General features: G+C 40.4%; 1 protein-coding gene across 3 annotated transcripts in view; it reads left to right on the top strand.

The window, feature by feature from the left end:
- LOC111960096 (sodium/potassium/calcium exchanger 2-like) overlaps positions 1-23,453 on the top strand; it is a 140,829-nt gene that overhangs the window by 106,594 nt on the left and 10,782 nt on the right. For all 3 annotated transcript variants that reach the window (XM_070437768.1, XM_023982006.2, XM_023982005.2), the window contains 3 exons: positions 1,253-1,338; positions 20,082-20,216; positions 20,556-20,645. In XM_070437768.1, coding sequence (XP_070293869.1) covers positions 1,253-1,338; positions 20,082-20,216; positions 20,556-20,645 — 311 coding nt within the window. The remainder of the gene's footprint in view (positions 1-1,252; positions 1,339-20,081; positions 20,217-20,555; positions 20,646-23,453) is intronic.

Genomic DNA, 23,453 nt, shown 5'->3' with positions numbered 1-23,453 from the left:
ATGGATATTTATTACCGAGACAAAATTATGCTAACAGCGCAACATTAACATATTAGCATCTAAACCAAACCCAAATGCATGACCAGTTTTGATAGCTGCTGGCTTTGATGCTTGGTTCTATTGTTGTTAGATTAGAGCTAATAGTCCATGGTGCTGATTCAATGGGTTTTAGCTTCAAAAATATTGTACTGTAGACCAAAAAACATTCTGATTAATATACAAATGTGTAGTTCCATGTCTTATTTACTCAGATTTTTATATGCCACATATTATATCAAATCTACATATCAAATGTATAATGGATGTGATTATTTTCTATGGTTTAGTTAATAGTGTATAGGATACCTTCCAAAAGGACCAGGGAAGTCGTTTGTTAGACGATGAGTATCAGATCACAGTATCTCCCTGACAATCTCCTGCTGTGTCACAAACACACTTGGATTAAACCAATTTCCATGGCAATTATGTTATAATCATCCAATTACTTGGCTTTCGGCATTTTGTATTTTAATCAAGAGCATAAGTGAATCTGGCTCTAAATGAAAAGGATACATATTAGCCCTCATACAAGATAGGGGAGCTGCACTGCAGGAACACACTCACACAGACACTCTAAATCCAACATCTCCTGCTTTGCATTTTTGGTGCTGCTAGCAGTACTAATGGGGGCAGATTGTATCGGTCAACTGTGCACTGAAAAGCACAAAAACATCCCCAAAACAATATATACAGCCATTGTATATATTGACCATGGGTTGGATGTCCTAAAGCAGTATTCTTCAATCCTTGTCTTGATAAACGATGTACACCTGCAGAAGCTCTACTGCTTTTTTATTGTTGTTTTTTAAACTTTTTTTTCATGGAAACAATTTGTATGGGGGACAAATGGCTGTACAGTTTGTTTGTTTGTTTTCTCATGGCAGCAATACGTTTGTGTGGATAAGTGTGTACGGTTTTTATTTTATAAGGGAAATCATCCTCAAAACCATGCAACATCTACCCCGAATGTAAAGCAAACACTGCCTGTGTTTGTAAGGATACCGTAGATAGTTTGAATGATGGTTGTCCAATTATATCTAGTCATTTCTTATTAGTTAATCTCTTGATTAATCATTATAGTTTTGCTGATATTACTCTGTATTTAATTAACATACCGCTCTGATCTTACATGATAAGTGTATTGGGTTTTTGTCTACCAATATACCACAATTAAATGAATTGCTCTCTATGTTTTCTCTTTTATAATATGCAGATAAGAATCTTCCAAACAGCTCGAATGTCGAGGTGGAAGTCACACCACCAATGAATGGCACTGCTGGACAAGAAGGTGAAGCTGCGGTAAGAAACCCATTTTATGGGCACAAACACATACACACACACACAAACCAACATAAACCCAACAGCAAACAGTGGGCACACATACAGTTGAAGTCAGAAGTTTACATACACTTAGGTTGGAGTCATTAAAACTCGTTTTACAACCACTCCGCAAATTTCTTGTTAACAAATTATGGTTTTGCCAAGTCGGTTAGAGCATCTACTTGGTGCAAGTAATTTTTCCAACAATTGTTTACAGACAGATTATTTCACTTATAATTCACTGTATCACAATTCCAGTGGGACAGAAGTTTACATACACTAAGTTGACTGTGCCTTTAAATAGCTTGGAAAATTCCAGAAAATTATGTCATGGCTTTAGAAGCTTTTGATAAGCTAATTGACGTAATTTGAGTCAATTGGAGGTGTACCTGTGGTTATATTTCAAGGCCTATCTTCAAACTCAGTGCCTCTTTGCTTGACATCATGGGAAAGTCAAAAGAAATCAGCCAAGACCTCAGAATTAATTTTTTTAGACCTCCACAAGTCTGGTTCATCCAGCAATTTCCAAACGCCTGAAGGTACCACGTTCATCTGTACAAACAATAGTACGCAAGTATAAACACCATGGGACCACGCAACCGTCATACCGCTCAGGAAGGAGATGCCTTCTGTCTCCTAGAGATGAACGTACTTTGGTGCGAAAAGCGCAAAATCAATCCCAGAACACCAGCAAAGGACCTTGTGAAGATGCTTGAGAAAACAGGTACAAAAGTATCGATATACACAGTAAAACGAGTCCTATATCAACAGAACCTGAAAGGCCGCTCAGCAAGGAAGAAGCCACTGCTCCAAAACCGGCATAAAAAAGCTAGACTACGGTTTGCAACTGCACATGGGGACAAAGATTGTACTTTTTGGAGAAATGTCCTCTGGTCTGATGAAACAAAAATAGAATTGTTTGGCCATAATGACCATCGTTATGTTTGGAGGAAAAAGGGGGATGCTTGCAAGCTGAAGAACACCATCCCAACCGTGAAGCACGGGGGTGGCGGCATCATGTTGTGGGGGTGCTTTGCTGCAGGAGGGACTGGTGCACTTCACAAAATAGATGGCATCATGAGGAAGAACAATTATGTGGATGTATTGAAGCAACATCTCAAGACATCAGTCAGGAACTTAAAGCTTGGTCTCAAATGGGTCTTCAAAATGGACAACGACACCAAGCATACTTCCAAAGTTGTGGCAAAATGGCTTAAGGACAACAAAGTCAAGGTATTGGAATGGCCATCACAAAGCCCTGACCTCAAGCCCTGACCTATAGAAAATGTGTGGGCAGAACTGAAAAAGCGTGTGCAAGCAAAGACGCCTACAAACCTGACTCAGTTACACCAGCTCTGTCAGGAGGAATGGGCCAAAATTCACCCAACTTATTGTGGGAAGCTTGTGGAAGGCTACCTGAAACGTTTTACCCAAGATAAACTATTTAAAGGCAATGCTACCAAGTACTAATTGAGTGTATGTAATCTTCTGACCCACTGGGAATGTGATGAAAGAAATAAAAGCTGAAATAAATCACTCTCTCTAATATTATTCTGACATTTCACATTCTTAAAATTAAGTGGTGATCTTAACTGACCTAAAACAGGGAATTTTTACTGGGATTAAATGTCAGGAATTGTTAAAAAGTGAGTTTAAATGTAGTTGGCTAAGGTGTATGTGATCTTCCGACTTCAACTGTACTAAGCATACAACTCCATACCTCCCTGCCAGCCTCTTGTGCACATAGTTACTAAGGTACTAGTCTGATGCAGTAGAACCTCAAAGATACGAACCATAGAGTTACGGAATGACCAACCTGCACATATTTTAAATGCAAAAAAACTGAATTACTGTGGGTTACATACAAACGTAAATTTGGCTTTAATATGCTTAGAACACCTCAGACATTTTAAAGTACTGTATGCAGATGCATGGTTAGGAAATATGTGAATACACAATTTATATTATAGACACAAAATGTGTATTATAGATGCGAACGATAGTCGTTAAATACTTAAAGTGAGTTTTCCCCTCGTAAGGTTTCCCTCAATACTTCATATTACGGAACGAAATTTGGCACACCGGTTGAGAACTTAGTTCCCTAAATGGTCAGCAGATGACACCGCGAACTGCTTGCTAGTTTTCTTGCTGGAAGGGTGGATAGAAATGTATCATTCTCCGGTAGGGATTCTCTAAGAAGACATTTAAGAAATTCTACTAAATTGTAAACAGTTACACTTGAATGATAGACAAAGATTACATATCAAAAGTGCTTTCTGTTTGAGTATTCGAAAAGGTGTTGTTTTCTCTGCCATCTTTTACTGCAAATCATGAAGGAAAAATAACTAATTACACAGTGGCTTACAGGCTAATGTTTCATTTTTGTTGAAGGAGAAAAATAAAAATATAGACAGAATTAGGATTACAGATCATCCATATCATTTAAAGTTAGAATGCAGCATGTATTGATTGGATATCTATTCAACCTATATTAGGGGCTGTGACGAATGGAAGCTACCTCATTCTCCTGTCATTACTAGCTACTTGGCACAGTTGCCTGGCAACCAGTAGCTAGCTAGCGGCAAAAGTTATTAGCTAGTTAGCTAGATAACACGTATCTTAAACCAGATAGCCGGCATGCTTTAAAATTGTATATGTTTCTGCCTACAATGTAGCTAGGTAACATTAGCTAACTAACTATTAGCTATGCAGGCTGCCGAGTAAATAACGTCCCGTCCGAGTGACCAACGATAAGTATAACGTTAGCAATAATATTACCTAGGATACGAAGAAGAAAGAAAACGCTGAAGCTATGGCACAAGTTAGGTAACTAGCTAACTCCATTTATCCAAGGTTGAAACCCAACATACATTCAGTTATTATCTCAGCCATATTCAAAATGGAGGCTGATGAAATAGAAATCGCAGCCCAACCTGTCTATTGTAGCTAGCTACATTAGCTAGCCAATGTAATCAAATCAATGCTTGTCTAAAGTTACTTAGCTAGCTACAATAGCATAATGTGGCATTGAATCCTCCGACAGTTTGAGCAAACACACATAGTAGAATGTTAAATGTACGTACATATTCCCTTGATCGTTTGTATTAAATTCTCCTGGCCATATCTCCAATATTATTTGGACAGTTTCATCACAATATCGCACATAGGAAGGTGTCCAGCAATATCCGAGATGGCTGTGGACTTTTGTTGCATCTAACAGTAAGGTCCTTAGCCTGATATATCCTCCGTTTTCTGCCTGGAAATTGTGTAATTCAAATAACGTATTGAAATGCAAGAGGCATGTGATGACCAGTTACATTAAGTATAACAATATCAAAACATGACAATCTTTCATTCAAGTCTTTATTACAACATTCTTGTAATTGAGTCATCAGCACAATCCATATTAACCTAGCTACTGGACCTTCTTAATTACTTACATAGAGCACAATAAGAGTAAGAAACAAAAAAGATGATTCACTTTATTTGAAATTATGATGTAATGTAAATTAATCAAACATTGAAGGACTTTGTGAAATGTGTAAGCTGCAAGCTGTCTGTGTTGTCATCCTTCTCAGTCCCCTAGTGCAGTGGGGCAATTCACAATCACCAGAGAGGGCTATAATAGAGAGAGGTTACAAAAGAGAGGGGTCGCCTTGGACTAGGTGGAGCTTCAGATCTCCTGCAGAACCCTCTTTTAGGTTATCGCGCAAACTCCAGTTGTAACTAACCTGATTCAGCTTAACAACCAGGGCCCGGTTTCCCGATAGCGATGGAACTTAGGCTTACGAGTGCTTTAACAATGCATCTTTCCTACAACGGACAAAGATGTAACATGCATTTCCCAAAACATTGCAAAGAGAGAACTGATAAGATCAAAAAAAAAAAAAAGGCAACACTGCTCTCGGAACAGCTTATCTTAATATTATCTTAATATTAGAATTATTACACAATACTGACGACGGATCAACTCCTAGAAAGACATGACTGCAAATATTGAGGCGGCTTGTTCTAATGCTTACCTATAATAATACACTAACTCAAGATTTGGTACATCATTGTGCACATGTTTTTACACATTAAATATACTGAGGCAAAAAGTACAGACAGTAGCCTACAATTAGCAACAACATTTAATGAACATTTTAGTTTATTTCAATATTATTGAATTATATAGGCCTGTAGCCTATACTGTAAGCTATTTATCTTTTAATGCACTCATCTCTGTTTTCATTTGAAGCATATTTTTATCCTTTCCTTGTTTGTAACAATTGTAAAGACATTGGCAACTTAGTTTTTGTAATCTACTTTGTGAAGTTATCGGTGGTCACAGAGAGACATAAACATCTTGATTCTATTTTTAGTGGAGGTCTTCCGTGTATAAAGTGATGGGGTAAGGGAAAAAAACGCATCTAACGATGCACTTACTGTAGCTGTTCTACGAGTGGTCTGAGACAGTCGGTAAATAACGAACGTTTTCAAATGGAACTTTAGTAACAATGTTTTTGGGAAACACCTCAGATTTAACGATGCTGCTAAGAAGGTTCTAACAAAGAATTTAGATGCTTTGGGGAAACCGGGCCCAGCTAATTATTAGAATCAGGAGCATTAGATCAAGGTCGGAGCTTAAACCTACAAGACACTAGCTCTCCAGGAACAGGGTTGGAGAGCCCTGCATCAAATACAAGTAATGCTGAATGACTGTTGATGGAATCTGGATCTGGTCATCCTCATTGTTGTAGGTAGACTGTCACCATGATGACCTGAAAACTATGAATAATTTCACAATTAGTCTAACTTTAGTAACACTCAAACGTTTAAAAAAGAAAGATGTATGCTATCATATCTAACATATCTGCTTGTGGTAAGCAAAGAATGCAACAGACATTCATTGTAGTATGGTCAATGTGTTCAGAGTGGGATCATGTCTACATAGGGTGGTGGGATGCGAATAGTCGAGAACATGTGTAAATTTGGGTCTGTGCATTTTCAGACAATGTGTGTGTGTGTGTGTACCTGGCTGGAGGTGAGGACTCTGACCTTGACAGAAATCTGTGGTCACTCTCACTGACTCACTTGTGACTTGTCTCTGACAATGTAGCTACATCAAGCGATTATTATTAACCACACATTTAACTAACTACAGATTTTCACATAGCAAGCTAGCTCGGTTTAATTTACAGTTGCAGAACTCAGGAGGGCGAGAATCCATTGATTGATGTTGGACGAGGCTTTACTTTTCACGGGTAAGTTACCTAATGAGCTAATTAGCTAGCAAGCTAGATTATTTCCCAATCATAATTTAGGTCACGCAGGATATTAACTCTGATTTAGTAATCTTCAGATCCACAGGCGGTAAGACTATAAACCCTGTTCTTCAAACAATGATTTCGACAGATAATTTAAATAGATAGTCTGGAGCGTTAGTTAAAAAAAAAATGTTTCATTCACTTAGTACTGATTGAACATTTATTTCTCTTGCTTGGTTAAAATACAATATTCTAAAACAGTTGATTTGTTGAAAACAGACTCATATAATCACATAGCGAATCTAGTTAGCAAACATGTCATTTTACTTTGACTATGGCACACAATTTAGGCAGGCAGAGAGGAGGTTTGATTTATCTGGCCAGTCATGTCATCGGGCGAAAAGCAGGGGGAAGGAAGGAAAAGCGTTGTTATCAAAAGCAATCACTTGTTCATGTGAAAACACAGCATTTATTTGTCACATGCGCCGAATACAACCTTACAGTGAAATGCTTACTTACAAGCCCTTAACCAACAATGCAGTTTTAAGAAAATACAAAAAAAAGTAAGAGATAAGAATAACAAATAATTAAAGAGCATTAAAGAGGAATGCAAATAGTCTGGGTAGCCATTTGATTAGATGTTCAGGAGTCTTATGGCTTGGGGATAGAAGTTATTTAGGAGACTCTTGGACCTGGACTTGGCGCTCCGGTACRGCTTGCCGTGTGGTAGCAGAGAGAACAGTCTATGACTAGGGTGGCTGGAGTCTTTGACAAGTCTCTGACACCGCCTGGTATAGAAGTCCTGGATGGCAGGAAGCTTGGCCCCGGTGATGTACTGGGCCGTATGCACTACCATCTGTAGTGCCTTGCGGTCGGAGGCTGAGCAGTTGCCATACAGTGATACAACCCGTCAGGATGCTCTCAATGGTGCAGCTGTAAAAACTTTTGAGGATCTGAGGACCCATGCCAAATCTTTTCAGTCTCCTGAGGGGGAATAGGTTTTGTCGTGCCCTCTTCACGACTGTCTTGGTGTGCTTGGACCATGTTAGTTTGTTGGTGATGTGGACACCAAGGAACTTGAAGATCTCAACCTGCTCCACTACAGCCCCGTCGATGAAAATGGGGGTGTGCTCGGTCCTCCTTTTCCTGTAGTCCACAATCATCTCCTTTGTCTTGATCACGTTGAGAGAGAGGTTGTTGTCCTTGCACCACACGTTCAGGTCTCTAACCTCCTCCTTATAGGCTGGTCTCATCGTTGTCGGTGATCAGGCCTGCCACTGTTGTGTCATCAGCAATCCTAATGATGGTGTTGGAGTCGTGCCCGGCCATGCAGTCATGAGTGAACAGGGAGTACAGGAGGGGGCTGAGCACGCACCCCGAGTTGAGGATCAGCATTGTGGATGTGTTGTTACCTACCCTTACCACCTGGGAGCGGCCCGTCAGGAAGTCTATGATCCAGTTGCAGAGGGAGGTGATTAGTCCCAGGGTCCTTAGCTTAGTGATAAGCTTTGAGGGCACTATGGTGTTGAAAGCTGAGCTGTAGTCAATGAAAAGCATTCTCACATAGGTTTTCCTTTTTGTCCAGGTGTGACAGGGCAGTGTGGAGTGCAATAGAGATTGCATCATCTGTGGATCTGTTGGTGCGGTATGCAAATTGGAGTGGGTCTAGGGTTTCTGTGATAATGGTGTTGATGTGAGCCATGACAGACGTGAGTGCTATGGGTCGGTAGTCATTTAGGCAGTTTCTATACGTGCTTAATTACGTAACTTTTGTTTTGAGCCAACTTGGCTGAACTTTCAGCAATTTAAATGAACCCCCTCAATGATTCTGTTGTTTTACCTGGATGCACCGAGTGCAGAACCCCCTGACTACTTTTTTTCTTGTGGGGGGCGACTTCAGATTTTCTGTGAACACACAGAAAAGTAACTTGACACTGTGTTATCCAGTCAGCACAACATTGGATTATAATTATGACAAGAAGGCAGGAGAGGGGCTGGGGCTGGAATGTATGCCGGGGCTGGAATGTATGCCGGGGCTGGAATGTATTCTACATGTTTGAAACAGCGAGGCTGTCAGTCGAGTCTGGTCAGTTGTCTGACGCTAGCATGCATTTGCACACTTGCCCCGTTGAGGATACATGTGGTTCACAACTAGCTTTCTATTTCTTAACAAAGCAATTGACCTAGCTAGCTAACGTTAACTGGCTATCATAGCAGCCAAGGATGTTCACTAGCTTATTTGTGCATACTTCTTTTTGCTCCGATTACATGCAAGTCTAGATCAGCAGTTTCCACATGATGACTTCAGCATTATACGAAAAACCTTACTTGGCAAAATATACCAAGCTAGCTTTCCTTGCTTGTTGGTTAGATACCTACCCAATGTTAGCACTCATCTGACTGGTATAATATTACGTTAGCTAACTAGCTTGGTAACTATAGTAGCTAATCAAAACAAAATCACATTGATTTGCAAGCTACATTGATTTGCCTGGTTGTTAGCTAGATAGCTTCCAGCCGACTGGTGTTAGCTAGCTACAAAAGGTTAACTGCTGGACTTTGTACAAGCAAGCTAACTTTAACTCGGTAACGTTAGCTAGCTACATAGCTAATCAACATATATCTGCCTGCATTGATTGATTAACATATTCAAAAGTGTTTTTTGAAAGAAAAGCAAATTGGCCAGAAATAAAGTGGCCAGAAACAAAGCCCTTTCTTCTGAAACTCGTCAGTCTATTCTTGTTCTGAGAAATGAAGGCTATTCCACGCGAGAAATTCTCAAGAAACTGAAGATTTTGTACAACGCTGTGTACTACTCCCTTCACAGAACAGCGCAAACTGTCTCTAACCAGAATAGAAAGAGGAGAGGAGGCCCCGGTACACAACTGAGCAAGAGGACACGTACATTAGAGTGTCTAGTTTGAGAAACAGACACTGCACAAGTCCTCAACTGGCAGCTTCATTAAATAGTACCCGCAAAACACCAGTCTCAATGCTGGATGCTGGCCTTCTAGGCAGAGTTCCTCTGTCCAGTGACTGTGTTCTTTTGCCCATCTTAGTCTTTTCTTTTTATTGGCCAGTCTGATATAAATATTTTTCTTTGCAAGCACAGCACTTACACATATGTGTCACGAATCCCACCGAAGATGGTGCCTCTTCCTGTTCGGGCGGCGCTCGGCGGTCGTCGTCACCGGCCTACTAGCTGCCATCGATTCTTTTCCTTTTTTGTTTCTGTTAGTTTGGGCTGATTGGGTGCACCTGTTTTGAGTTTAGTTTTGTGGGTAGGCTATTTAAGGGCAGTCAGCCCGCTGGCTGTTGTGCGGGCTTGTTTATCTGTTATTTGGTGTTGGATTGTTTAGTGGATTTATTATTTGTTCTGGACAGTTTAGTCCTGTGTTTTTGGACTCGTATTTTTCATGCGCCCGTGTGTTTAGGGCATGATCGTTTTCCCTGTCTACTGGAAAATAAATCCACGTTCTTGAATCCCTGCTCTCTGCGCTTGACTCCTCCACCCAGTACTCCTAGCAGCTCTGACAATATGACTAATGATTGGGTGAGAGAAATTGATGATCAAAAGATTGTGGGGTCTGTTTTGTTAGACTTCAGTGCGGCTTTTGACATTATCGATCATAGTCTGCTGCTGGAAAAACATGTGTTATGGCTTTAAACCCCCTGCTATATTATGGATAAAGAGTTAACTGTCTAACAGTACACAGAAGGTGCTGTTTATTGGAAGGCTATCCAACATAATCCAAGGCAGCAGCTACTCTTCCTGGGGTCCAGCAAAATTAGGCAGTTATACCATTTTTAAAACCTTACAATACAAAACTAGGGCCTGTAGGACCTGCCATGTTGATAATGCTGTTTAGAATGCAGACCAGCGCATTATTATGAACAGACTTCTCCCCATCTTAGCTACTGTTGTATCAATATGTTTTGACCATGACCGTTTACAGTCCAAGGTTACGCCAAGCAGTTTAGTCACCTCAACATGCTAAATTTAGACGTTATTCATTATTCATTATTGGGGATCCATGATAAATACAAATACAAACCTTAGCTTGAATACCACCACCATGTAAGCAGTTGTGTTGTTGCCGAGCAACAGACTCGGTGTTAGAACTCTGCACTTCAGGGGAAAAAAATGTGTTAGCATTGTCAGAAATGCTAGAAAAAGGTAGCACATCGTTGGTTCTTAATGGACAGAAATTAACACGTGAGAGCGAATAATTATAAATTTAATCAAAACGGTTGACCCTAGAAACTTATTCAGTCCGAAAGGTGGCAAGTCTAATGGCCCCTTTTTGAACGCTGTAGTCTCGTTCTTATCCGACGCCTAGATATTTGTCACGTTCCTGACCTTATTTCCTTTATTTTGTCTTCGTTTAGTATGGTCAGGACGTGAGCTGGGTGGGCTTTCTATGTTATGTGTTTCTATGTTTAGGTTCATTGTTAATTAGCCTGATATGGTTCTCAATCAGGGGCAGGTGTTTTACGTTTCCTCTGATTGAGAACCATATTAAGGTAGGCTGTTCACACCGTTTGTTTGTGGGTGATTGTTCCTGTGTTAGTGTTTATGCCACACAGGACTGTTTCGTTTGTGAGTTTGTTCCTGTTCGTGCGTTCTTCGTTGTCTGTAAGTTCTCATGTTCAGGTCTGTTTACGTCGTTTGTTGTTTTGTAGTTTATTAAGTGTTTTTCGTCTTCGTTATTATTATTTAAATAAATCATTATGTCTTCATACCTCGCTGCATATTGGTCCGATCCTTGCTCCTCCTCAGACGAGGAGGAGAACGAACGTTACAATATTAAGCTACTTCTGGCCAAGAATAACATTTTTCCCCCCCAATTCTGTTTAAAATCCAGTATGTGGTTCTCGGTAAGGAACGGACAGCTCATGACAAGAGGCTGGGAGTGTGTTGTATTCCTCCAGTCCAGTTGATTTGCAAATTTTCATCAATATTGGTGTCATATTGGCATAGATATGATGTTAGGGAGATTTTAATTTGAGCTGTGGGGACGATAATGGATGAATGCCTTTGAGATAAAGAATCCCACACTGGGAGCTGTACATCAGCATAGTGAGAAGAGAAGTTCTGCGGGATTGATGCAAAGGTGGAAATGACCTCAGCGTGGGTCATTAATGTTGGTAATCTCCCAGCATGCCTGTGGGTGTATCCCTCCATCCTTAGCCATACCTGCCAAAGGCCCACTCCCTCCGCTGTGTCTGCAATTATACCCCTCTCTCTCCCGCTGCCCACCACCTCAGGATGCGCGAAACTCAAACACACTCACAACAGTAGCACCGGCACGAGCAAGGAGACTTTCCTTGCTTCACTATGCCGTACCAGGTAGGCAGATGGCACAGCATGCTACCAGAGTGATCAGGCGCTCACTCAAAGTGACAAAGAGGAAGGGAAACAGCCTCACTGGCAAGACCAGAATAAATGGCATTATGACCCATCCCATGGTGAATCCATCCTGTACATCAAGGACAATTTGGTGTATTCAAGCAGAGCAAATGAACTTCAGTTGCACTTATTTTTTTAAATGCTGTAAATATCTAACATTCACTCATCAAGATGTAATACCCTTTATTACCATTTACCACTCTGTTATAACTCTTTTTTTTGTCATTTTCTTATTCAATGTTTTATCTTATTATTATATATAGATTTTATATATTAAAACATACAATTTACTTGCAGTGAAGCCACTCAACATCTACATCACATTCAGTTATCTAACAGACTCCCATCCAGAGCGACCCACAGAAGCAACCACGGTCATCGCCCTGCTCAAGGGCACGTCGACAGATCTCCCACAATGTCAAAAACAGGGACTCAAACCAGCGACCGGTCCCCCCCACAGTTCCCCAAGTACTGCCCTTCAACCATCCGAGACCCCCCCCCCCCCCCGAGTAAAATAAAGTAAGACCCCTGTACCCAAACCCCCATCCCCAAAGCACCAACAACCAACAAAATGTACCGTTTTAAAAGAAAGACAAAGGGGGGGGGGGGGGGGAAGGACATCAAGGACAACAAAAATCAAAACAGCAAGGCCACGAATATGTTTGAGTGCATGTATGGCATTATTTACGTGTGTGTGTGTGTGTCCCAGTGTATGTGCACGTGTGTACATTTGAATGAGAGTGTGTGTATATGCATGTGTACAAACAACTGCACTGCATCAGCCTCAGGCAAACAGGCAGTAGCTGTAACAACACTGCCCCTCAGTGTCATTCAAACTTACTTGTTATTTATATATATTTTATTCTTCTTTTATCTTTGATCGTCATTCTATTCCTTGCCCAGCAACTGTTACAGCTCTTGTTTCTACAAACGTTTACCAAAACATAGATCCCAAAGTTATATCATACCTCCAAAATCTTTAACAAATTGAGCTGTATTACTCACAAAGGATATGTCATGTTTTTGTTTACATTGTGATTAATTCTTAAGGAATCTTAAAGGGGCAATCTACAATTGGTACATCCATTTTAGACTTTTAAATGAATTATACATACCCATTGATTCTTGAAGAATATAACTTATAAATGCCTTTTGAGCTTAGTTTTTTGTATTTGTATTTATTAGGGATCCCCATTAGCTGCTGCCTCTTCCTGGGGTCCAAACACATGAAGGCATTACATCACACATAAAACAAAAGATAAAACATCACATCATATAACATTATTACACCACTAAATACTGTATCTACAATACAATGTATAATACCACCATACAGCAATATTACAATGTATGTGTGTGTCGAGTGTCTGTGCTAGCGTGTGTTTGTGTATGCGTGTGTCTGTGTCTGTACCTGTGTGTGTGTCACTTCACACTCCCCGCTATTCCATAAGGTGTATTTTTATGTGTTTTTTAAAATCTGATTCTACTGCTTGTATCGGTTACCTGATGTGGAATAGAGTTCCATGTAGTCATGGCTCTATGTAGTACTGTGCGCCTTCCATAGTCCCAGAAGAGACCTCTGGTGATATGTCTTGTGGGGTATGGATGGGTGTCATTTTGATCTCATCGAAGGTCAGTTCTTCCATCCATAGCTCTGTCTATGAATTTGAGAGTGGTTACATTTCTCCAGACCCATCCCGCAGCTGTTTACCAAAATGGTTCACACTTTGCTGTTGTTTGAATTGCTTATTACCCTGTCAAATGAGCTGTATTACTCACAAAGGATATGTCATGTTTTTGTTAACATTGGGATTAATGATTGATTAATCTTAAAAGGGCAATCTACATATTGGACATATTTAAAGTTGTTAAGCAAAATCAGATTCACTTCGGATCTTATAATCATCTACAGATATCTTTGCCATCAAAGTCTAATGACATTTGCCGATTGTCACTAGGACATCATTTATGTGTCCACTGTGGCCGTGCGCGTCTCGGTGTCGGCCACTCACCTCTGCCTTGGTAAAATGTCAGTGTTCTTGTTGAATTGTATCCTATTTTAGAGCGTAGGCATTACCACCCGTTTTCAATTCAAGTTGCTAATTTTTCATGCCTCTGACATGCGGCAATGTTTTCTTGATATTTTGTTTTAATTATAAAAAATATAAAAAATAATTAAGTGTTAACCAGCCCCATTGCATGCCTCTCGTGCCATTAGTTCCGTGCAAACTTGCGGCATTTGACTCGATGCTAAAGCAAGGTTTTCCTTTAAGAACAGAAAGCAACAAAATTAAGAGATTGATAACCAACTAATTTTGCTAGTCATTTTTGGAGCAGCCCATACCTGGCACATCTGATTCAACTAGTAAAAGGCTTGATGATTAGATGTGTATTAGTATCTGCGCTACAGTACACATGTGTAGTCTTGTGGTTACCGAGGTTTGGCAAAAGTGTAATGGTCAATTTACTGTATGCTGTAAAGCTCTTTCTTGTGTGTCATGGTTGCTGTCATGCTAATTTTTTCCCAGGACTTTTCTCCCATGTACAGTGGAGAGACTCTCTATGTTCCACATCAGCAGGTTGTTCCACACAACAACTTCCTGTAATGAGCTGACGGTTTGTTCCGGCTTTCTCCAAACAAACTTCACAGATTCACACTCCACCACAAGAGGCGATTTAGCTGCATTACAACAATATGTAGAGTGCATTCAAAAAGTATTCAGACCCCTTCATTTTTACATTTTGTTACGTTACAGCCTTATTGTTTTTTTTTTTACACACAATACCCCATAATGACAAAGCAAAAACAGGTTTTTAGACATTTTAGACAGTATACACTACCGTTCAAAAGTTTGGGGTCACTTACAAATGTCCTTGTTTTTGAAAGAAAAGCACATTTTTTGTCCATTTAAAATGACATCAAATTGATCAGAAATACAGTGTAGACATTGTAGACATTGTAAATGTTGTAATTTACTATTGTAGCTAGAAACGGTAGATTTTTTTATGGAATATCTACATAGACACGTACAGAGGCCCATTATCAGCAACCATCACTCCTGTGGCACGTTGTGTTAGGTAATCCAAGTTCATCATTTTAAAAGGCTAATTGATCATTAGAAAACCCTTTTGCAATTATGTTAGCACAGCTGAATACTGTTGTTCTGATTAAAGAAGCAATACAACTGAACTTCTTTAGACTAGTTGAGTATCTGGAGCATCTGCATTTGTGGGTTAAATTACAGGCTCAAGATGTCCAGAAACAAAGACTTTCTTCTGAAACTCGTCAGTCTATTCTTGTTCTGAGAAATAAAGGCTATTCCATGCGAGAAATTGCCAAGAAACTGAAGATCTCATACAACGCTGTATACTACTCCCTTCACAGAACAGTACAAACTGTCTCTAACCAGAATAGAAAGAGGAGTGGGAGGCCCTGGTGCACAACTGAGCAAGAGGACAAATACATTAGAGTGTCTAGTTTGAGAAACAGACACCTCACAAGTCCTTAACTGGCAGCTTCCTTAAATAGTACCCGCAAAACACTAGTCTCAACGTTAACAGTCAAGAGGCAACTCCAGGATACTGGCCTTCTTGGGTATGAGTTTGCCTTTTGGCAAACTCCATGTGGGCTGTCATGTGCCTTTTACTGAGGAGTGGCTTCCATCTGGCCACTCTACCATAAAGGCCTGATTGATGGAATGCTGTAGAGATGGTTGTCCTTCTGGCAGGTTCTCCCATCTCATCCAAGGAGCTGTTGTTCTGTCACAATTGTAGCATAGGTTGTGAGCTCTGCAAACAACGTGTCTACTCTGAGAATGAGAATGAAAAATGCCTGCAATAATATATTGAATGCATTAACTGAAATTACCGTAACCATACATTGTAGATTAGAAATTACGGGGAATAACGGTTAATTTACAAGGAATTGATCATTAACAATGATCACTAACAATCAAAGGGGAAACAATTCACATAATGAAACAATGAATGTGCACAAACTGGCGAGGGGGAAATTCTGAAAAGACGCACCTAGTGCATCTTCACCACACACCCCTCCCTTCTTGTCTCAACATTTTAAATGATACTCAAGACACATAACCTTCACACATAAGGTGAACTCTCACTTACGTGATCAGGTCCAAAGCGGTAGTCATTTATGGAAAACAAATGCAATTTCAAAACAAAGACATTTTCACTTATTTGATAAATTTTATCAAATTGCTTGGCGTGGCAAGTCAAATACCATTAAGGGCCAGCCTTGTTAACCATGCCATACGTTGCCAATGCCTGATCTAGATTGTAGATCTAAAGAAATTATAGCAACTAATCTAGTCTATACATTGCCAGAGCTGGGTAGTGTGGCTGTGCAATCTAAGGCGCTGGATTAAGGCTCCAGTCTATACGGAGCCGTGTGTTCAAATCCCACCGCTGCGATCTTCAGTGGAGGCAGGTAGCCTAGTGGTTAGAGCGTTGGGCCGGTAACTGGAAGGTTGCTGGATCGAATCACTGAGCTGACGAGGTAAAAATCTGTCATTCTGTTCGTTCGTAACCCTCTGTTCCCCAGTGCCGAAGATGTGGATGTTGATTATGGAAGGCCCCTGCACCTCTCTGACTAGGTATCCCCCTTTCACCCCCTCAGAAAGTACTCGCACCCCCTGACTTTTTAAAAACATTTTGTTGTGTTAAAGCCTGAATTAAGAAACATTTTTATTGAGATTTTGTGTCACTGGCTGACACAGAATACCCTATAATTACAAATGAAAAGCTGAAATGTCTGAAGTCAATAAGTATTCAACCCCTTTGTTATGGCAATCCTAAATAAGTTCAGGAGTAAAAATGTGCTTAATAAGTCACATAATAAGTTGCATGGACTCACTCTGTGTGCAAGAATAGTGTTTAATATGATTTTTGAGTGACTACTTCATCTCTGTACCCCACACATTCAATTATCTGTAAGGTCCCTCAGTTGAGCCGTGAATTTCAATCACAGATTCAACAACAAGGACCAGGGATGTTTTCCAATGCCTTGCAAAGAAGGTAGACAGGTAAAAAAAAGCAGACATTGAACACCCCTTTGAGCATGGTGAAGTTATTAATTACACTTTGGATGGTGTATCAATACACCCAGTCACTACAAAGATACAGGCGTCCTTCCTAACTCAGTTGCCGGAGAGGAAGGAAACCGCTCAGGGATTTCACCATCAAGCCAATGGTAACTTTAAAACAATTACAGAGTTTAATGGCTGTGATAGGAGAAAACTGAGGATGGATCATCAACATTGTAGTTACTCCACAATACTAACCTAATTGACAGAGTGAAAACAAGGAAGGCTGTACAGAATACAATATTCCAAAACATGCATCCTGTTTGCAATAAGGCAGTAAAGTAAAACTATCAAAAATGTGGCAAATAAATTAACTTCATGTCCTGAATACAAAGCGTTATGTTTGGGGCAAGCACAACACATCACTGAGTACCACTCTGACCAGAAATAACCCTGAAGGAGCTGCAAAGCTCCACAGCGGAGATTGGAGTATCTGTCCATAGGACCACTTTAAGCCGTACACTCCACAGAGCTGGGCTTTACGGAAGAGTGGCCTGAAAAAAAGCCATTGCTTTAAGAAAAAAAATATGCAAACACGTTTGATGTGGGAGACTCCCCAAACATATGGAAGAAGGTACTCTGGTCAGATGAGACTAAAATGATGCTTTTTGGCCATCTATGTCTGGCGCAAACCCAACACCTCTCATCACCCCGAGAGCACCATCCTGTGGGGATGTTTTTCATTGGCAGGGACTGGGAAACTGGTCAGAATTGAAGGAATGATGGATGGCGCTAAATACAGGGAAATTCTTGAGGGAAACCTGTTTCAGTCTTCCAGAGATTTGAGAGTGGGACGGAGGTTCACCTTCCAGCAGGACAATGACCCTAAGCATACTGCTAAAGCAACACACGAGTGGTTTAAGGGGAACCATTTAAATGTCTTGGAATGGCCTAGTCAAAGCCCAGACCTCAATCCAATTTAGAATCTGTGGTATGATTTAAAGATTGCTGTACACCAGCGGAACCCATCCAACTTGAAGGACCTGGAGCAGTTTTGCCTTGAAGAATGGGCAAAAATCCCATTGGCTAGATGTGCCAAGCTTATAGAGACATACCCCAAGAGACTTGCAGCTGTAATTGCTGCAAAAGGTGGCTCTACAAAGTATTGACTTTGGGGGGGGGGGGGGAATAGTTATGCACGCTCCATTTTTTTTTGTTGTTGTTGTCTTATTTCTTGTTTGTTTCACAATAAAAAATGTTTTGCATCTTTAAAGTGGTCGGCATGTTGTGTAAATCAAATTATATAACCCCCCCCAAAATCCATTTGAATTCCAGGTTGTAAGGCAACAAAATAGGAAAACTGCCAAGGGGTGAATACTTTCGTATGTAAATTTGTTATTTCTGTATTTAAATTTCAGTATATTCGTAACATTTCTAAAAACGTGTTTTCATGTTATCATTATGGGGTATTGTCTGTAGATGGGTGAGATTTTTTTGTTGCTTTAATCCATTTTGAATTCAGGTTGTAACACAACAAAATATGCAATAATTCAAGGAGTATGAAAACTTTTTGAAGGTAATGTAGATCTGTGTTTCTCCTCCTACCTCTCTAATAGGAAGCAAAACATCAATATTGGATAGTCCAGGTCGGAGGAGTCTGCAGTCACAGGGGTCAGTGTTGAGCCCTATCCTGTTTTTAATTTACATGCTCCCTCTCGGCCAAATCCTCAGAGATTATAACATCAACTTCACCTGCTACGCTGACGATACCCAGATTTATACTAACACCAAACCGGACATTCAGCAGCTAGCAAAACTCAGCAGCTGCATAGAAGACATCAGGGCATGGATGAAAGAGAACTTCCTCCAGTTGAACAGTAACAACACTAAGGCTGTGCTTATTGGGACACCCAAGCAGGTCATCAGTGGTGGAAACATCTAACCTACAATCAACGGCCAAGCCTTCCACCTGTCCTCGTGCATCTCCAACCTGGCAGTCAAGTTTGATCCTTCTCTGTCCTTCGATGCCCACATAAAACAAATATGTAAAACATAATTTTTCCATCTTAAAAACATGACTAGATGTTGTCAAGATCTTTGCAGATGAGCCAAAAATACCAAATGCCATTGCGCAGGTTCTTAAGCTTGTTCCGCATGTTTTAGCTAGAGCAAATCATGCCTTTGATGGTGTGATTGATACCACTCTTTGACACAATAATGCAATATATCAGGTTACTGATGGATGGGTCTGGATTTAGTCAAGAATAGGCCTGCTTGGATTAATGTCATGCAGTGAGCCACTTTTCAGTGGAAAAGTGAGCCACTTCCTACTTCCATGTCACCTACACAGCGATGCAGACTCTTATCTTCAGAAGTTGAGGTCTCTCACCTGTTTGGTATTCAGATGACCACACTGAGGGTCCAGCAGTCCAGACATGTCATAAGGGGCCTTGTACCTGATCAGTAGTGTCGGACTCCTCCAGGCTTGGAGCAATCTTCCCAACCTCTGTCATCAAACACCACTCTCTTAAGGTCACAGAGAGTGAGGGCATGCTGACCAACTCTATCATCAATTCCTAAGGCCTTAGTTGTCAATATTATTTATCATCAACATCGACATAATAATATTTTCCCACCAGAAAGGCCTGTATGCACTTGGCCTTCTTGCTTATTGAATAGAGTTGGTGATGAAATAAATCACAAGAGCCTTTGTTTCAATCACAGTCCAGGTGCCCATGGATGTGCCTGACTTGACTCTTTTTGTTTAACATTTTGTTATACTGTGTATTGTAGAGCTTTAAGATGGCTGACCCTGACTGCACCACATGACCCATTGAAACTCTTTTTGAGCACAGATTTCTCCAAACCATTTTTCACATTAACTGTATCCATTCTGCGAGTTTCTCTTTTCTTTGAATCTGTCACTTTATTTCCACGCACCTGCAACAAGAACTCAGATGTGCGAGTGCTTTTTTGAATTTTGAAACTGTATCCATACTGAAAGCTCTCTCTTCTTAGGCTGAGGATGAGGAGGATGAGGACCAGCCTCTGAGCCTGTCCTGGCCAGACACCATGCGCAAGCGTTTCACCTACCTCTTAATCATGCCCATCATCTTCCCTCTGTGGCTAACACTGCCCGATGTCAGGAAACCAGTAAGTGCTTCCCGTCCATTTCTATCTCTTACTGTTCCAGTTTGTCAGATAGAGAATTAGGTGGTGTCCCAAATGGCACCTTATTCCCTATGTAGTGCACTACACCCTATGGGCCTTGGTCAAAGCTAGTATAGGGAATAGGGTGCCATTTGTGACACAGGCATAGAGAGAAAGACTAATGTTTGATATGAAGTGTACCTGTCTATTTATTTTTCTATAACTAGTAATTGTGTGATGTGTTATTTGCTGTAGATACCTGTGTACCATAGTATTGAGGCTTCATTTCTGTAATTTCCATCTTTTTAGTAACTATATCTTTTTCCTCCTTTTGTCTAACAGACTGCAAAGAAGTTCTTTCCCATCTCATTTCTGGGTTCTATCTGTTGGATTGCTGGATTCTCCTACTTAATGGTGTGGTGGGCTCACCAGGTACGTGGGGAACAGTGGAGGCTAAATGAATTGAACCATTTTTCACACTACTGAGCCTTACCGAACCAAGCCAAACCAAGCTGTAATAAGCTGGTCTGGTTATGCATAGGGCTGTGGCAGGTATAACATTTTGTCAGCCGGTGATTGTCACGCAAATAACTGCCGGTCTCACGGTAATTGACTGTTAATTAATATAAACAAGTTTAGCATCTCCTGGCTTCCACGCATAGCCTACAAGCCACTGATGCAGAACTTTGTAACTTCTACATTTAAAAAGTAGAATAAATAAATTTAATATGGCCTACACCTTCACAATAAATCCATTATTTATTTTAGACAGTTCTAAAGAACCATGATATGAAGAAAATGTACTCTATTTCAGAAGAAATAGCTTTCCTCATGTTAGGCCCTGATATGGCTATGCCATACAGCTGTGGACTACACTAGTTAATTTAGCTGACAGGATTTGCTTAGAATTCCAAGGTATTAAAGTATAAAGAATAGAATTGAACATAGCTTAGTAAAATAGAAAGGATATTTTCTCCAAATGATTTCAAAGGAAGTGCGCACCTTTGGCTTTTCCTGTGTTGAGCGGTTAACAAAGAAACTGGTCCTTCTATATGCTTAATTTAGAGTTATTTGTGGAACTTTAGTTGTGTTTGGATTTTGCATCAATTCTAAGACTGCATGATGGGACTCTAATGATGATTTGAAAAAAATTGCATGAAAGGCATGAGCTCTAATTTGTTTCTTGTGCAAGCTGAACACACTTCATCAGTCTCTCATTCACAATTTGACAAGCACTTGATAATATTGACCAGGCCTTATTAGCCAATGCCCGTCATGTGATTGGGTCCTTCTCACAGGCATTTCAGCTAAAAAGTAGGCTACAAGTGAATGAAGACAGACACATTGGGGACGCAACTGCGCGCGTTCCTTTTATTGAATTCCGAGGCAAATATTAAAGATGTTAGAACTGTCAACGTTTAGCCTACTTTTTGTCAGCCAGCAAGTTATCCTGCCTCTTGTCCATCCTTAAAGGGTTCTCCTAATCCTGTGGGAGTGGGCGGATTTCCTCATCTTTCTCACCAGCCATGATTTTGGGCAGGTCCATGGTAAGAAATGTCACTGTTCCTGGTAAAAAAACACTCCTGTCCTGGAACTCCAGTAAATTATATTACTAAGCTGCTCCAGAATGTTCTACGTCAGGATATGGAAATCAATTCTATTGTACTCCATGTGGGTTTTAATGATATATGACTAACCACCTGGATTTGGTCTTATGTAGCAAAATTTGAAATTGTGTTTCTGACATTGGATAAAAGTAGAGACTCAGAGCTACATAATGGTGTATCATAAACTGCATTTTTGAGGAACAATGGGAAAGTAATTTTGATTTGAATGTTGGTAAACTTGTAAACTCACTTTTGAGAAAATGGCCATTGAATGTTTTGGTATCTAGGGAAGAGCTCTTCTTTGTCTACACCCATTCAGCATCGTTCACACTGTCTTAAGCTTTAGCCCCACCCATCTTGTTTCGCCCTCGGAGCATTCAGAGCGCACACTTGATGATAATTTGTTTACCTCTTGATAACATGAAAACAGCCTAACCAGCTCTGCTGGCAACAATTTCATTATGCTTTTTTGCCGATGTTTACTGACACCGGCCATATTCAACGGGTGTTGTACACTTTACCTTAAGACTTGTAGCTAGCTAGTTAGGTAAACATTGAACCTACACGTCACGTAACGTTAGCAGACGAGCCAGCCAGCTAACGTTAGCTGGTTAAACAACAATGAATATAGTGCCAAATCATGTCATTCCCTGAAGGAATCTGCTGGAAGCTAACAAACTAGGTTCAATGTTAGCTAGCCTGTTTGGGAAAGGCGTGCCGTTAGCAGGACACCTCGACAACATCCGGTGAAATTGCAGAGCGCGAAATTCAAACGACAGTATTATAAATATTTTACTTTCATAAAATCACAAGTGTAATACTGTCACGTTCCTGACCTTATTTCCTTTATTTTGTCTTTGTTTAGTATGGTCAGGACGTGAGCTGGGTGGGCATTCTATGTTATGTGTTTCTATGTTGGGTTCTTTTCAATTAGCCTGATATGGTTCTCAATCAGGGGCAGGTGTTTTACGTTTCCTCTGATTGAGAACCATATTAAGGTAGGCTGTTCACACCGTTTGTTTGTGGGTGATTGTTCCTGTGTTAGTGTTTATGCCACACAGGACTGTTTCGTTTGTGAGTTTGTTCCTGTTCGTGCGTTCTTCGTTGTCTGTAAGTTCTCATGTTCAGGTCTGTTTACGTCGTTTGTTGTTTTGTAGTTTATTAAGTGTTTTTCGTCTTCGTTATTATTATTTAAATAAATCATTATGTCTTCATACCTCGCTGCATATTGGTCCGATCCTTGCTCCTCCTCAGACGAGGAGGAGAACGAACGTTACAAATACATCAAAAATAAAGCTTAACTTCTTGTTAATCCAGCCACCGTGTCAGATTTCAAAAAGGCTTTACGGTGAAAGGAACCATGCGATTATCTGAGGTCAGCGCCCCACATACAAACACATGAAAATCATATTTCAAAAAGGCAGGTGCGACACAAAAGTCAGAAATAGAGATATATAAAATGCCTTACCTTTTGATGATCTTCTTCTGTTGGCACTCCAAAAGGTCCCAGTTACATCACAAAAGGTCCTTTTGTTCGATAATGTCCTTCTTTATATCCATAAAAACTCAGTTTAGCTGGCGCGCTTCAGTCAATAATCCACCCATTTTCCCTCCATCAAAATGCATACAAAAT

Source organism: Salvelinus sp. IW2-2015, linkage group LG37 (genome assembly GCF_002910315.2).
Source record: "Salvelinus sp. IW2-2015 linkage group LG37, ASM291031v2, whole genome shotgun sequence".
NCBI lineage: Eukaryota > Metazoa > Chordata > Actinopteri > Salmoniformes > Salmonidae > Salvelinus > Salvelinus sp. IW2-2015.
This window is presented reverse-complemented; position numbering and strand designations above follow the sequence as displayed.